At 40.6% G+C, this 14,036-nt stretch overlaps 2 protein-coding genes across 2 annotated transcripts; one reads left to right on the forward strand and one right to left on the reverse strand.

Annotated features, from left to right (window-relative positions):
* The first annotated feature begins 1,130 nt into the window (after positions 1 to 1,130).
* On the forward strand, positions 1,131 to 8,859 carry LOC104909313 (CUB and zona pellucida-like domain-containing protein 1). Its single transcript, XM_010714875.2, has 9 exons — positions 1,131 to 1,259; positions 2,652 to 2,787; positions 3,002 to 3,216; positions 4,019 to 4,169; positions 4,719 to 4,939; positions 5,800 to 5,972; positions 6,599 to 6,984; positions 7,334 to 7,602; positions 8,400 to 8,859. Exons 1-9 carry the CDS (start codon positions 1,178 to 1,180, stop codon positions 8,576 to 8,578), a joined length of 1,812 nt encoding a protein of 603 aa, XP_010713177.1. The 5' UTR covers positions 1,131 to 1,177; the 3' UTR covers positions 8,579 to 8,859.
* Positions 8,860 to 10,094: 1,235 nt separating this feature from the next.
* On the reverse strand, positions 10,095 to 14,030 carry C8H10orf88 (chromosome 8 C10orf88 homolog). The gene is made up of 5 exons (XM_010714876.2): positions 13,904 to 14,030; positions 13,070 to 13,142; positions 12,314 to 12,520; positions 11,260 to 11,723; positions 10,095 to 10,642 (listed from the first exon to the last, which is right to left on the reverse strand). Exons 1-5 carry the CDS (start codon positions 13,975 to 13,977, stop codon positions 10,414 to 10,416), a joined length of 1,047 nt encoding a protein of 348 aa, XP_010713178.1. The 5' UTR covers positions 13,978 to 14,030; the 3' UTR covers positions 10,095 to 10,413.
* Between the last annotated feature and the right edge of the window lie 6 nt (positions 14,031 to 14,036).

The raw sequence follows: 14,036 nt of genomic DNA on the forward strand, positions 1-14,036 counted from the left end.
ATCTTGTCCTGAGAAAGAGACCTACATTCAGAATCCTTAAAGACAGTTAGAAATCATGGGGAGGATTGTTTTAAGGAAGGTACTGCTCCGAGACTAGCATAATTGTAGATGCACCATATTTCAATATTTGCATATAAAAGAAAGGAATTTTGTTTTATTCAAAAAAGAAATGGTTATAAATGAGAAGCACCTGGATGGGTTTCAAGGAGGTCTGCTTTGCAGTTTGCCTTTGCTAGGGAACACGAAAGAATGCCTGTTTGCACAGCTGCACCTCTTCACATTGGAAAGATTCTCCCAGCAAGGCTCCCAACCTTCTCTGCTGGGTACGTGCCAAAGAACAAGGCCATCTGTGGCACTATCAGCATCACAGCCTGTGGAAGCTTTAAACTCTGCTATTTGCTGCTGCAGTAGGAAATGCTCCACTTTAAAGAGCTTCAGTCCTTCAGGAAAGACAAACCGCTCAAGAGCCGTGGAGATGGACATGAGAGATGTGGTCAGTGGGCATGGTTTGGGTTTGGGGATCTTAGAGGGCTTTTCCAACCTTAATGAAGCTATGATTCTAACTGGGGCTCTTGGAGCTTCTACTCTGAAACCAAGTTTTACTCAAAAAGCATCTGCAGTGCAATTAATTCTGTTCAGTTAAATCCATGGCTGGCATTAACCTGGCCTTGTCCAGCCATGAATGCTTCAGCAACAAGAAATTACTACTCAAGACAACTCTGTTATGATATTTTACAACCTGAGGAATCTCCAACAAGGACACACTGATTTGCCCAGTGCAGCCTAAGGGGATATGTGCCAAAAGGAAAGTGGGAACAGTGGAGCTCTCTCTGACCAAAGGCTGGACGTGGCTGTCTGTCCCACTCAGCACGTTTCTGTTCACATCAGACTAATGTCAGCACACCTGAACAGATGCTCAATGAACCAACAGAAACACATGCTTTGAAACCACAGGACTCGGAGCTGATGAAAGCATAGTTAAACAAGTTCCATGCAGCACACGTGAGAAAAAAAAAGGCACATCTGTTGACTTTCCCATTTGTATCAGTTAAAAGGAAAAAGCAACAGAGATATTAAGACCTCCCTCTGCAATACCACACAGTACGAGATGATTAGGAAATAGCAGGAGGTATAAAAGGCAGAAAACCCTCAACTGCTAACCCCAGCTGCCATCAAAATGTGGGTGCTCAGACAGCTCCTCCTGCTGCCTCTCTTAGCTGCTCTGGCTTTTGCTGAAGACAACTCGATAGAATTCGTGGGTATGGAACGTAACATTCTTTTTTGTGGAATTTAATTAGCTCTTGAACTATTTATTGGCAACTGAAGAGAAAAATGTAAAATGTACCTCTAAGTGCATCTTATTTTAGCATACTGCTGCAAAATATTGGCACGCTCAGATGTTAGTAACTGCTAAAGACTGTAATAACAACAGCAACAACAAAAAATGGCAATATATGAGCAGTTATGGCAAATTTTTAACTTAAGAACTCAATTTTGAAGAGATTTTGCTCTGGAATGGAAATGTGCTTTTATAAATTGATACTGTATTGGAGTAATAGGGCTGAAGTGACTTGGAAAGCGTTGCTTTTTAAAAGGGTTTTGGGCACTGTGGTGGCTGTGGGATGAAGCATTGGTACCACATCAGGGAAAGCAGACCTTGTAATGCTCTTACAGCTCAGAGGTTTCCTATGTGACCACAAAGGTTTGTCCCTAAATCTTTCTTTTCCCTCTGGAGTTCAGCAGCAATTCCAACCTCTTCAGCTGGGACTGCAAATGCTGTATAGGAAATGCTTCCTGCTGCTTTAAGCTGTCCTGAATAGAAGAGGAATTAATTGCTCTTGGTGTTTGATAGTTAACCAAGTCATTTTTTCTCAGAGTTTTAAGCTGTTCTGACGTTTAATTTTAAAATTCACATCAATCCACAGCAAAAATCCACGTGCAAAGAGCTGGCTCCTTTCCTTCAAAATCACAGCTTAGTGGGTTTTTTTCAGGCCACTGAAATTTTATAGAGGAAGAGAACACCTCACCATGAATAGACACCTCTGGTTCCTCTTTTCTGTCCTACATTGCTTTAAGCTGTTTATTTATTTCCTGTCCAGAAGTTTCTCTAAACCTTTGCTCACCTTTGTTGCCACTTTTGGAAGCTTCCCCTCTTTAGCTGTATCCTTTTAGAGATGGAGGACCAGAACTGTGAGCAGCACCAATCATACACACGGTCCTTCAGAAGCTCAAATCTGAAGAGCTCTTTTGATTCCCTGGATGTAGGTCCCCAGGTGCTTTCATGTAAAGGGCTGAAACCAGAACTAGATCCAAAGATCCTCAGGAAAAGAGCATAGGGGGAAGACAGGGCTTGAGGTGCTTGTAACCACCAACCATGCCAATGAGAGCTGCCAAGGTGTCCTGTGTCATCTGGAATTTTCAGTTTTGCCTTTGGCTTCACCTGCATGTGTTTCCCTAGCTCTATTTTCTCTGCTATTCGTGAAAATGAGGAGGAAAAAATATTTTCTAATACTCTTTTCCTATTTGATTTTTCAAGCTTCATTAGCTACTACAATAGAAAGGAAAAATCAAAATGGTGCAGAGTTTGCAGAGCGCAGGATCGGACCTTGTTGCAAGGCTGAGCCGGTTGCTGTCCTGCTGTTCCCCAACAGGTCTACCTCGATGCGGTGCTTCGCTCTCAGACCCCAACAAAGCATTTAAGATTGACCTCAATTCAAATGCAAACTGTGTCTGGCACATTCAGAGGAGTGATAATCAAACAATTAGGCTCGTCTTCTCGTATTTTAAGTAAGTATCTCCTCCAGCTGTTCTGGTAGCATTTCGTTTCATCGAAACGGAGCGCAGAAAAATATTGAAATCTATCAGGCTGAATATCTTAATTACACCTCAAGACATTGCAGCCTCCAAATATTTATCTGTATTTGCTTCAGTAAAATACTTACTGAGTTTGTGGACTCCAAGGAACCTGGATATTTATGTTTGTGTTTGTTTTTTTAAATAGATTCAATCCTTCTTCAAGCTGTGAAACAGAAAATATTAAAGTCTATGATGGTCCCTCACCTAATTCACCTCTTCTTGGACAAGTATGTAGCAACACTGACGCCGTCCCAGTGTTCCAATCATCTTCAAACAGTCTGACTTTTCTTGTTACAACAAACTCTGTGGCTTTCGCAAGAAACTTCTTTGTCTTCTATTACTTCTTCTCACCAGAAACAGGTAAGGCTGGAACTTAATGCAGTCATTCAACACCATTTAAGCTGTACCATTTAAGCTGAAGAAGGGCTTATAAGGCAGTTTCATTCAGTAAGTTCTCTGCATTTGTTCAATATATTCTTATTCTGAAAGGAAAATAATAATAATAACCAGTCCTAGCTCTTGATCAGTTCCTTTGTTTCTGTTGATCTGAGTGGCATGGTACCCAACACTTGAAAGCTTCAACTGGAGAGGTAACTTGTCACAACATTGCTTACACTGCTCCAGTGTTTAATTAACTCTGCTACTGAAAAAAACATACCCTATGTTTACAGCCTGTGTTTTCTTTTTGAGTTTTCCACTGTCTTGATTTTATTTTGCCTTTGCCTATCAGTCAAACACGAAGACCTTGCACTTCCATGCAGACCACGACCACGATTTCTCTAATAAAGTCATTCAGGGTTTCTTTTGGTTGGTACAGTCTTCTCAGTATTCATTTTTCAAAGCACTAATTTACCCCAAAAGTGAATACAATTCAGTTGTTCACGGTTGACCAAAGTCAACTCTACAGCCATTTCAGTTTTCTTTACGCTGTGCCTTGCAGATACACGTGTGCTTACAGGCTCCATTTTATAATGAATTATGAGTTGCCACCTGAACCTGAAATACCCCAAAATTTATAGAAATGTTATCTTTAGTGCCTTTATTCATTTCCACAGGAATGGAATTCTAGAAAAGCAACCCTGCTGTACCTTTTGAATTTACTTTTTATGGCTCATTACATATACACCATTGTGTTAACCAGTGTGTCTGCTCTTCCTTTCAGCAACTGAAAACTGTGGGGGAAGCTTAACTGGTCCCAGTGGGTCATTTACGAGCCCCAACTACCCAGCAGCTTACCCTGAATTTACCTATTGTGTCTGGCACATCCAGACTACAGAAAACTCGAAGATAAGCTTAGAATTTCAGGATTTTTTGTGAGTAGATAATGACTACACACTGACTACACGCCGTTACTCTTCTTCCATTGTGTTTAGAAGCATTACTTCAAATGCAGCAAGCAAAAGTGTTTGTAAGCTTATCTATAACATGTAAGATATTATGTAACATGTATAATATGTAATATCTATAATATTATCTAAGATATGTAAGAATATAAACACCTTGAAAACAAATGTGATTTGCTGACTTTTATGATCAGGTAATCACAACGCGTTCCAAATCCCTATGTGCTACCCCATAGCTGTTGCAGAGCCAGGCAGCAAGACAGAATTTCAGGTGACTCACCATAAGCTATCGTGGTTGATCTGAATTTAAATTCAACAATTTAGGTCTTTTGCTACATCGAGGTCATGTTTTAAAACGTCATTTGTGGGTCATCCTGAGCCTCATTGCTTTTTATCAAGGTTGATCCCCTGTAGTTAGTGGGATGGCAGCACTGATTGACATTGTGCATGGAGAAAAGCCTCAAGACTGAGGGAGTTTTCAGACTTCCCAGTATAATAATTATGTTTTTCTCTTTATAGCCTGGAACTAGACCAGAACTGCCAATTTGATTTTCTGGCAGTCTACGATGGCCTCAGCACTAACACTGGTCTAATTGGAAAAGCATGTGGTGTTTCTCGGCCCACATTTGAATCTTCTTCAAATGTCATGACAGTCGTGCTGTCTACAGACTATGCCAACTCCTACAGAGGGTTTTCTGCTCGATATACCAGCGTTCTGCCAAGTCCCCCAGAGCCTGACAGTAAGTGTATTTGCTACGAGTGGGAATTTGCTTCTCATTTTCACATACAAATCTTCCCCTCCATAATAAAAGTCGAAAAGATCTGACAATTCATTCTGAGGATTTCAGCCTTTATCGTGGTAGTCATTAACTCTCTTAAAGTACAAAAAACCCACATTAGTTTCACCTACAGACTATAAGTTTTTCCCTGATCTATCTGCAAAACAAAGCATTTTTTTCAGTCTTTTTGGTCCTTCTTCTGGCCTTCTTCTCCACAGGAAACATGATTTTTCTCCTTCTTTGGGACACAATAGGAAATGTTGTCTTTCCAGAGATTTAAAGATAAGCTTTTTTGACTCACTATATGTTTTAGTTTCACAAGGTATTCAGGAAAATGGTCCACACCAGTTGGTAAAATGAGGGTTGTGTGTTGAAATTTCCTTTACCTCAAGCTGAGCAATTTTCCTTATTGGTTTTGTATGTTTGCATACCCATCTTCTCGTTAACCAAGGTAGAAAGGGCAGCCTCTAAAACTTTGATGTCTGCCAGAAATCTATTTCCTCTCCCCCATCCTGCACTAGCACTTTGCTTCCCTTTGCATTTTATAAATGCTGCAATTCATTATGTTACTGTGCTTAAAATTAAATTTTAAGCGTGAGTTTTACATTATTTCACTAGCCTACCAAATTCTGGGAACTGAGCATGAAATTCTAAGTGACCTCAGACGTGCATAAGCCATTTCAGGCTCAGGTTCTGACAAATTAAGAACAATGCAACGGACTCAAGGGCGGGCCTTGAGCTGGACCAGGTGAGAATTAACTGCAGCACACTTCATTGGTTAATTTTTTTTTTTTTTTTTTAATCTTCTCTCTCAATGGCAGCATCCCTTACATGCTCTTCAGACAGAATGACAATTGTTCTGAGCAAGGCTTACCTGGACTCCCTTGGCTATAATGAAACTCACCTACAGCTCAATGACCCATCCTGCAGGCCAGTTACAACAGACCAAGTGATCTTTTCCTTTCCTTTAAGCAGCTGTGGAACAACTAAGGAGGTAAAGAGGGGAAAAAATGATGTCCTAAGCCAACACTAGCTTGGGAATGACAGAGACTCATCAGAACAGTTTATGGAAAGGATGTGAATGAATTAGCAGCAGATTTATTTTCACATTGCTCATCCAATTACACATTTCCAGTCTTGAAGATGAAAGATATTTTTCCCTGGTAGCACCTAACGATCAACGAGGCTTTCAAAGGAAACCCAGGGTAATCCAAACGAATTAATTCCCAACATTTTTGTATTATATTTCATTCCTGCACAATGCAGTTATTCAGAAGTAACTCAGTGTTTGGTATGTGACTCCGTTCTCTGCAAGTGATACAAGTCACGAGGAAGGGGAAAAGCCCTGTGACAGCAAGATTCCTAAGAGCTAGTTAACAGCATTGCTTAGACAAGAGTGAATGAACTGTAGCTTTTTTATTTTCCTCAACCCATGCAACATTCCTGTGTGGCATAAATAGGAGTGAGAAGGCTGATTGTGGTTGTTTTGATTGCAACGTACCTCCTATTGCAAAGGTATCTTGAGCCTCTGATAAGTGTGGCTGGGTGGCTTCGTAACTTCAACACATTTGCACCTCTCCAGTCATGAAAATTGAGCATTTCACACGATTTCTTTTACAGGAGGAAGATCAGAGCATCACTTACACCAACATCATAACTCTCTCTGAAAGTGGCAACATCATCACCCGCAAAAAGACTGTCCAGATCGTTGCAAAATGCATAATGGAAAAGAATTCAACCCTAGAAGTCATTTATGTAACAGAAAACAATGTAATCCAGAACACAACCTCTGTGGGAAGATACAACGTTAGCATGTCATTCTATGATTCTGATTCATTCTCCAGCCCTGTACTTGAGTCCCCTTATTATGTAGACTTGAACCAAACTCTTTTTGCTCAAGTCAGTCTTCATTCCACTGACCCAAACCTTTTGGTGTTCATTGATACCTGCACAGCCTCTCCACAGTCTGATTTTGGATCAATAACATATGACTTAATCAGAAGTGGGTAAGACCTTACATTACTTTGATTGTCTCCTAGTACATGAGAAAATACAAAACTGTACGTCAGCTGTAGTCCTTTTACCTTTGTCTCCTCTCCAACTGTCTTTAGCAGGCTGTGATTGGAAGCTAAATTTGATAGAATGTTAAAGGCAGTATATAAATGGAACCAGGAAAAACATGTGCTCCATTGCACTGGGGGGAGGTGAGGGGGAAGCACATCATTGTATACCCACATATTGTGGAGGAAAAAAATAATAGCCCTAGTGAAATGCTCTGGGTTAGAGCTAGTAGTAGTTGGCAAGAATGACTATTGGATGTGGACCGCTTTAACAGCTCTCTAAATTCTGTTGCAGCTGTAACAAAGATGACACTGTGGTGACATATCCACCCCTGGAGCACTATGGAAGATTCAGATTTAATGCCTTCAGGTTCCTGAGGAGAGCTCCATCAGTTTATCTCCAGTGCGATGTTTTAATTTGTGACAGCAACAACGTGAACTCTCGCTGTACCAAAGGCTGTGTCTCCAGGCACAAGAGGGATACTTCTTCATACACTTGGAAAACCAAGGCTGTAGTAGGTCCTATCCGCCTGAAACGAGACCGCAGGGCTGCTGATCATCTAGGTAAGAAGGATACACAAATTAAGAACCAAGCTCTTCCTTTATGTAAATCCATTACATTCCTTCCACTAGTGAGGTGAGTTACAGCAGTTCAGATCTAGCATGGTATCAGAGCAATGGGGTCAACAACTTTGCATTTTGTGTGAATACAGAAGTACTTTTCAAACTGACAGCCCAATGGGCTTTTGCATTCAAGCCTTTAAAGCCAAACAATAAGCACTTCTAGTTACAAAAGTAGTGTGAGCAGGACCTCACTACGTATTCGTAAAGAGTTAGGAAATGAGATTTCAGATTTTCAAATTTGTTTTTTTTTTAATGAAGTAAACAATAAGGAATTCAGCTTATTTCTCCAAGTCATAAAGTCACTTTAAAAAACAAACACATCCCCAGGCAGGATCAGGCTTTGTTATAACCTTTGTATCTTGTCATAGAACTAACTTTGAGAAACCTACCACCCACTTTCACTTGATTGTTTGTTAGTACTACAGAAATGCTATGCCAGATGATAAACATAAGAGACAGTGCTAGGGTAAATATCCTCTCACTGTATGCATTGCCTACTGGGACAAAAAATGGAAGGAATGCGAATGGAGCAAAAAAAATCTGCAGCACAATGCTTTAAAATGAGAGCTACAAAACTTTAAGACAGCTGAGATTTCCTGCCCCAATCCAACAACCTTCAGCATCAGTGCAGGTCAACATCTCAAAAAACTACCTGAGAAAATGCTTACTGAGTTGTTATTTGAAATGATGTGGTGTTCAAAGCTTTAAACACTCCACTTTCTTTTCTCTCTGTACAGAATCCCTCACTAGGACAGATGCTGAAGAAACCCCAAACCTGCAGCAACGATGCAGCTTCTACACTCTTCTATTTGTGGTTTTGATTTCAAACATTATCGTTGTGGTAGCTGTGGTACTAAAATATCACAACAAACGCCTATCGAGATATGGCTACCAAAAAATCCAAAGTTCCTATTAACTGCTCTACAGTGTTGTGAATTGGTAACAACTTCTATTCAGATTTATCACTGAAAGAGGGGAGAATGGGAAAAACGAAGCAAAGTAACAGCGCTGGAATGCAACAATGCTTGGAAACACGTTTCAATCTTTTTAATTATTTAAAAAAGAATACAGATAAAAACAGACTCCTCAACCTAGGGCTGCATCTTAAATCACTGAGTTGGAAGAACACTACTGGTTGTTTGTTTAGAAAACATCTAAAAAACTCACTTTAGATGTGATGTTACACATCTAAAGTAGGAGATGATTCAGGTCCTTATTAAAAAAGGGAAAAAAACAACTCTGTTTTCAAGTCATTTTGAAACTGCACTTAGCATGAGTTAAACAAAGGGACAACCATGAGATTTCTGTTCTACACAAACTATCCCATCTCTGCAATTGGCTTTCATGGGTTGCTGATAGTTTAAAGAGACATCAGTTTTCTTATACGTGTCTACTATGTGCCCCTTGTCAACACTTGCTGCCCCTAGTTTTCACTCAAAGCATCTTAAGACACTGAATATAACCTGTATCTGTCCAAGTTAGGAGTCCATATACAGTCAAAGTTAAATGGTGCACCCCAGATTTTGAAGAGCAATAAGCAGAGTGAAGTACAAAGATTGACCTTTCAATAAAGATGGACTCTGTGACACTTCTACCTCTTTGAATGACAGCAGATCAGATCCCTAATTTACAGTAAATACAATGCAATAAGGCTCCTTGTAGTGGAAATGCTAAATCATGGCCTGAAGCAGTGATGGAGCACCTGGTGGGAAGGCAGGGCCAACCCAGGGGAGCTCAGGTGCATGCATTGCAGCTGAGTGACTAGAAGGGCTGGAGCCAGGATCCACCCCTTCCCAGACCTCATTTAAGGGTTGGCAGTGGAGGTGAGGGCATCTTCTGCCAGAGATCCCTGCCTAAATGAGGTCTTCCAAAGGTAAGCAGCTTTTTTTCCTTCATTTCTACATCTATGGCTGCTGCATTTGGGCTCATTCTCACTTGCTGTAGACTAAGACTTTGCCACACTGCTATTATCATCCTACTATAGCATTAGACTACTTATTTAAGTGCCAAAATGTAGCAGACCCTACCCCAGCATATCCCACTTGGCAAGGAGATCCCCTTGGAAAGGACCTGCATGGATCGTTCCTGCAGGGATCAATTTCTTTAGGAAGGAAGGAGCGAAACACTCTTTTTTTTTAGGGATTATTTATGGAACCTATATTTCTAACTTGGGTGCCTGTAGAGCCACGAAGGCTTTCAAAGGGCGCAGGTTGCAACTCCTCCCTCTGTATGCCTGACTCTTATACAGCCTAAATTAAGCAGTACAGGTACTACCATTCCTTTTACAAATGGAGAAATAAGCAGCTTCATCAGGAGTCCCATTAAAATAAACCAAAACCACAAAGAAACCATGTTCCGTGCTAGTGGTAACATGCTACGTGTCAAAAAGCAAGACAGAAGAAGAGGGAATTGATTACACATACACAAAGAGATATGCTGTAACTCAGTTTATTCAGTGTACTTCATTTTTCTCAAACAGAAACTGAAATCCATGTAAAACATGGTTTCCCAGCAAAGCTCTTTAAATAAATAAGCCACAAAAGGCATACAAAAATCTTATTTAGGAAAACCACTCATTCTTACGATCTTTCATAAAACTAACAACTGTGTACAATAGTGGAGAATTACAGTAACAAAATGCAAGTCATCAACACTGAGGTTCTTTGTGGTTACAACTCCATAAATATGAAGCTTTGTAAAGTGTAACTGCCCTTAAAAATACTTGCACTGGAGTTCCATATCTACGTATGTTTATCTCTCCCCATTAGAGAATCCCTCATTAGAATCATAGTGTGCTTGTGAAATATTGTTTTGCTTTGAGTTCTGGACCAGGTCCATTAAGAGAACCATTTTATCATCTATGTGTGCCTGCAGAGCCTGGATTTGGCGATCGATGTAGTCTGTCAGTTTTTTCTCCATCAGATCCATATTTTTGGAGATGATCTTCTCCAGATAGGAGCAGATGGGCTGTTGTTCTATTCTGTAAAAAGAACAAATTAACAGTCAGTATAACCTTGTTTCCTTAATGACAAGGAGCATGGCAGTGATATGGATGCTGGAGTGTAAAATCTCCCTTCTTAAGACAATGAAGGTTTGATGGAATTAGATTCTTACCATAAGCAAAAACCTTGTCTGTCTGTCACATTTTGTGTGTGTGAATTTTTTAATAAACAAAGGATGTAAATTCACCTTCTATTTTTTTTTTTAAAGACTCAATTATGCATTACAAGGCCTAGTTATAAACAAGGAAATCCATATAGCTCAACAGTATACGCAAGAGTTCAAGCTATGCCCACATGACAGGCTTTATTCTCTCCTAGCAAAGCGTTTCCAGAGTCATACACACAGTACACAATTCTTTATTTTTACATTGTATTCTTTAAAAACACAGTACTGTCCCAGGACCTGGAGATACTCAGGCTTTATTAGAACTCTGCTTCCTAGGCAACACTCCTGCAGCTCACCGTTTCTCCTGTTGTTCTTCAGGTATCTATCTAATTAGCTGCACTGTTGGTACAAACAGTGAGAAGAAAACACTTGTGTTCTCATTTAAATTTGCTAACACACACAAGCTGCTAGTTAAGTAAGTTAACTTACCCAACAGTTTGAATGCCTTCTTCTTTAGTAGACACGTTTTTATCAAGATGCCTCTCACCGTCTTTTAGCCGAAGATGATTAACTTGACTACATAAGTTCTGAAGAAAAGGAAGAAGCATCTGTGGAGCAGCTATGTTCTGGATTCTGTCTGTTTGCTCCTGCATAAGCAGAGATCCCATAGCTTTAAAATCATTTCTGAGGTCAACTGTATTCTGCTGTGTATTAAGTTCTCTGGAGCTAGAAGTATCCTTTCCTTCAGGAAGCTGTGCTTTCAGATCCAGATTTAAGTTTTCACATCCTGTTTCACTTGTTACAGGATTTCTGACAGATGAAGATTCACTGATTGACTGATGTAGTGATGTCTGAATGGCTGCACCGTGTAATCCATCCACTGGATGCTCGTTTCCAAAGTCTGAGTTCTTCCCAAACATCCAACTAAGTTTGTCTCCAAGAGGTAAACTGTTCTGATGGTAAGAAAAAAAATGCATTTAAATGTTAAGTACTCAAATATAGTGAAAGTTATACTGTAACAGCATCCAGGCTATATATTTAACTCCAAGTGATTACAGCATTCTACTAGTGTGATATAATGACTTTATAAGTAGTTGTGAATTATATTCATAGGGAAAAGCATAGAAAAACTTTCCTTGCATGTGCTGTGTTCATTACTTCATGACAAGCTTTTAATAACAATTAAGAAGACAAACTAATCCATCTACTTACACCCCAAACACAACAAGAAACATGTCCCCCACCTAAGAAATCACAAGAAGTGACAAGTGAAATGGACAAAAGGACAATATGGCAACAGTGAAGCTGAAAACGATGACAGTGATACAACATTCTTAACTCTGATCTTTATGTGACTCCTTGAGCAGATGTTCTTAATCCATTGCATGCATTTTAAGGATAGCCAACAGGTAAGCCACAAAGACTAGGTTAACAACAACCAAAACTTCTTCCACCAGATCAGTTTAGAACATGCTTAACTGTCACAGAAGGCAAAGTCACAGAACAGCATTACTGATGTTTATGGAGCAGCACAGTAACTTACTTTCTGCTGATATCGGACCATGTCCATGAGTTGCTGAGCACCTGGAGACAACTTAGATCCCATAGATTCCATTATAGTTTGCACTCTGTCTAGATCTATGCTTGATCCTAGTGAAGGAAAATCAGTTGCTAGTTTTGCTGAAACTGTATTCACTTGTACAATTATTTTACTGATGAGTACCCTTTGTTTCTCACCAATGGAGAGCAGCTATTGCAAGAAGGAAAAAAGGTATTTTGGTTAGGAAGAAAAAAACAATTCAACACTTTCTTTGCATGAATATGTTGGGAAGTTGATTTCTTTCTCGTTGTTACTCTTAGAAGAATTCTGACTGAACAGAAGGCACCTACCTGATCGAGAAATCAGTCAGTACTCTTCTCAGTACTTAAATACAGCAATAGCTGTATAGATTTTCCTAAGCTTATTTATCTGCATCGGGGTTTCTATTACCAGTGTACACATCCACAGTGGAGTTCATAGTTCTGATTATACAGTAACTGCAGATTGCCTATAATGTGTTTTGGTTTATGAAGGCTTTTCTCAATAAGGTAACAACTTCTTCACATGCAACTTCATGAAAAGAAAATTGGGGAAAAAAACTAAGAGAACTATTAAGACTATACAACAACCAAACGACCTTAATTGGTTATGTGATTATGGTACAGAAATAACAGTAATTTGAGGAAGGACGATGCAATTCAGTCAATGAAATGATTAAAAAGACAATGAAAAGTTGTAGGTTTCCACCAAGCTCCCTACCTTAATCCTACAAGAGGTCGCTGGGCATTCCAATTTCAGATACTTTTCGTATAAAGTCACAGTTTCAGTTTCACTGCAAAGTAAAATGAGAAATCTGTGACACCCAACCTATTTCTAAGGCAGTTTTAACGTTGATATTCTATGTGTGGGCACAGTAAGGTTCAGTGCAGCTCTGGGGGTTGGATGTATCACTCACACCGCCCCTGAGGCTCCGGGTTGGATGTTTTCATGTAGCTAATTAAGCAGATGTGCCACACAACGGCTTCATGGGCACCTCACTACAGAAAGGACATGGAGGTGCTGGAGCTGATCCAAAGTTGGGCAACAAGGCTGGTGAAGGGCTTGGAGAATATGGCCTGTGAAGAGAGACTGGAGAAACTGGGGCTGTTCAGTCTGGGGGAAAAGAAGGCTGAGGGGAGACATTATTGCTCTCTTCCAGTACCTGAAAGGTGATTGCAGTGAGAGTGGGGTTGGTCTCTTCTCACTGGTGACAGGTGACAAGATGAAGGGAAATGGCCTCAGGTTGCACCAGGGTAAGTTTAGGTTGGATATCAGGAAAAACTTCATTACAGAAGGGTTGTTAAGCACTGGAATGGGTTCCCCAGGATGATGGTTGAGTTACCATCCCTGGATGTGTTTAAAAACCATTTGGATGTGGTGCTCAGGGACGTGATTTAGCGGAGGGTTGTTAGACATAGGGTAGTATGGTTAGGTCGTAGTTGGATCCGATGATCTTTAAGGTCTTTTCCAACCCGAGTGACTCTATGGTTCTATGACCAGCTCAGGCTCCCCCCGGGCAGCCCGCAGCGCGCCGCTCCCCAGCCGCTCACTCACCCCGGTGGCTGCAGGACTCCGGCGCTCACCCCCCGCCCGGTTCCGCAGTACTCCTCTCCCACGTACACCTCCATGTGCCGGGCCTCGCTCACCACGCCGACAGCCGCCACCCGCTCGGCGCCCGCCCGGCACT

Source organism: Meleagris gallopavo, chromosome 8 (assembly GCF_000146605.3).
Source record: "Meleagris gallopavo isolate NT-WF06-2002-E0010 breed Aviagen turkey brand Nicholas breeding stock chromosome 8, Turkey_5.1, whole genome shotgun sequence".
NCBI lineage: Eukaryota > Metazoa > Chordata > Aves > Galliformes > Phasianidae > Meleagris > Meleagris gallopavo.

Bases quoted from the DNA above. Each gene is read 5' to 3' on its own strand.
- LOC104909313 (XM_010714875.2), top strand. From the start codon at position 1,178: ATGTGGGTGCTCAGACAGCTCCTCCTGCTGCCTCTCTTAGCTGCTCTG. The intron at 2,788-3,001 runs GTAAGTATCTCC...TTTTTTAAATAG, and splicing joins CTCGTCTTCTCGTATTTTAA to ATTCAATCCTTCTTCAAGCT. The intron at 3,217-4,018 runs GTAAGGCTGGAA...TCTTCCTTTCAG, and splicing joins CTTCTTCTCACCAGAAACAG to CAACTGAAAACTGTGGGGGA.
- C8H10orf88 (XM_010714876.2), bottom strand. From the start codon at position 13,977: ATGGAGGTGTACGTGGGAGAGGAGTACTGCGGAACCGGGCGGGGGGTG. The intron at 11,724-12,313 runs GTAAGTTACTGT...TCTTACCATCAG, and splicing joins TGGTCCGATATCAGCAGAAA to AACAGTTTACCTCTTGGAGA. The intron at 10,643-11,259 runs GTAAGTTAACTT...TTCTTTTTACAG, and splicing joins GAAGGCATTCAAACTGTTGG to AATAGAACAACAGCCCATCT.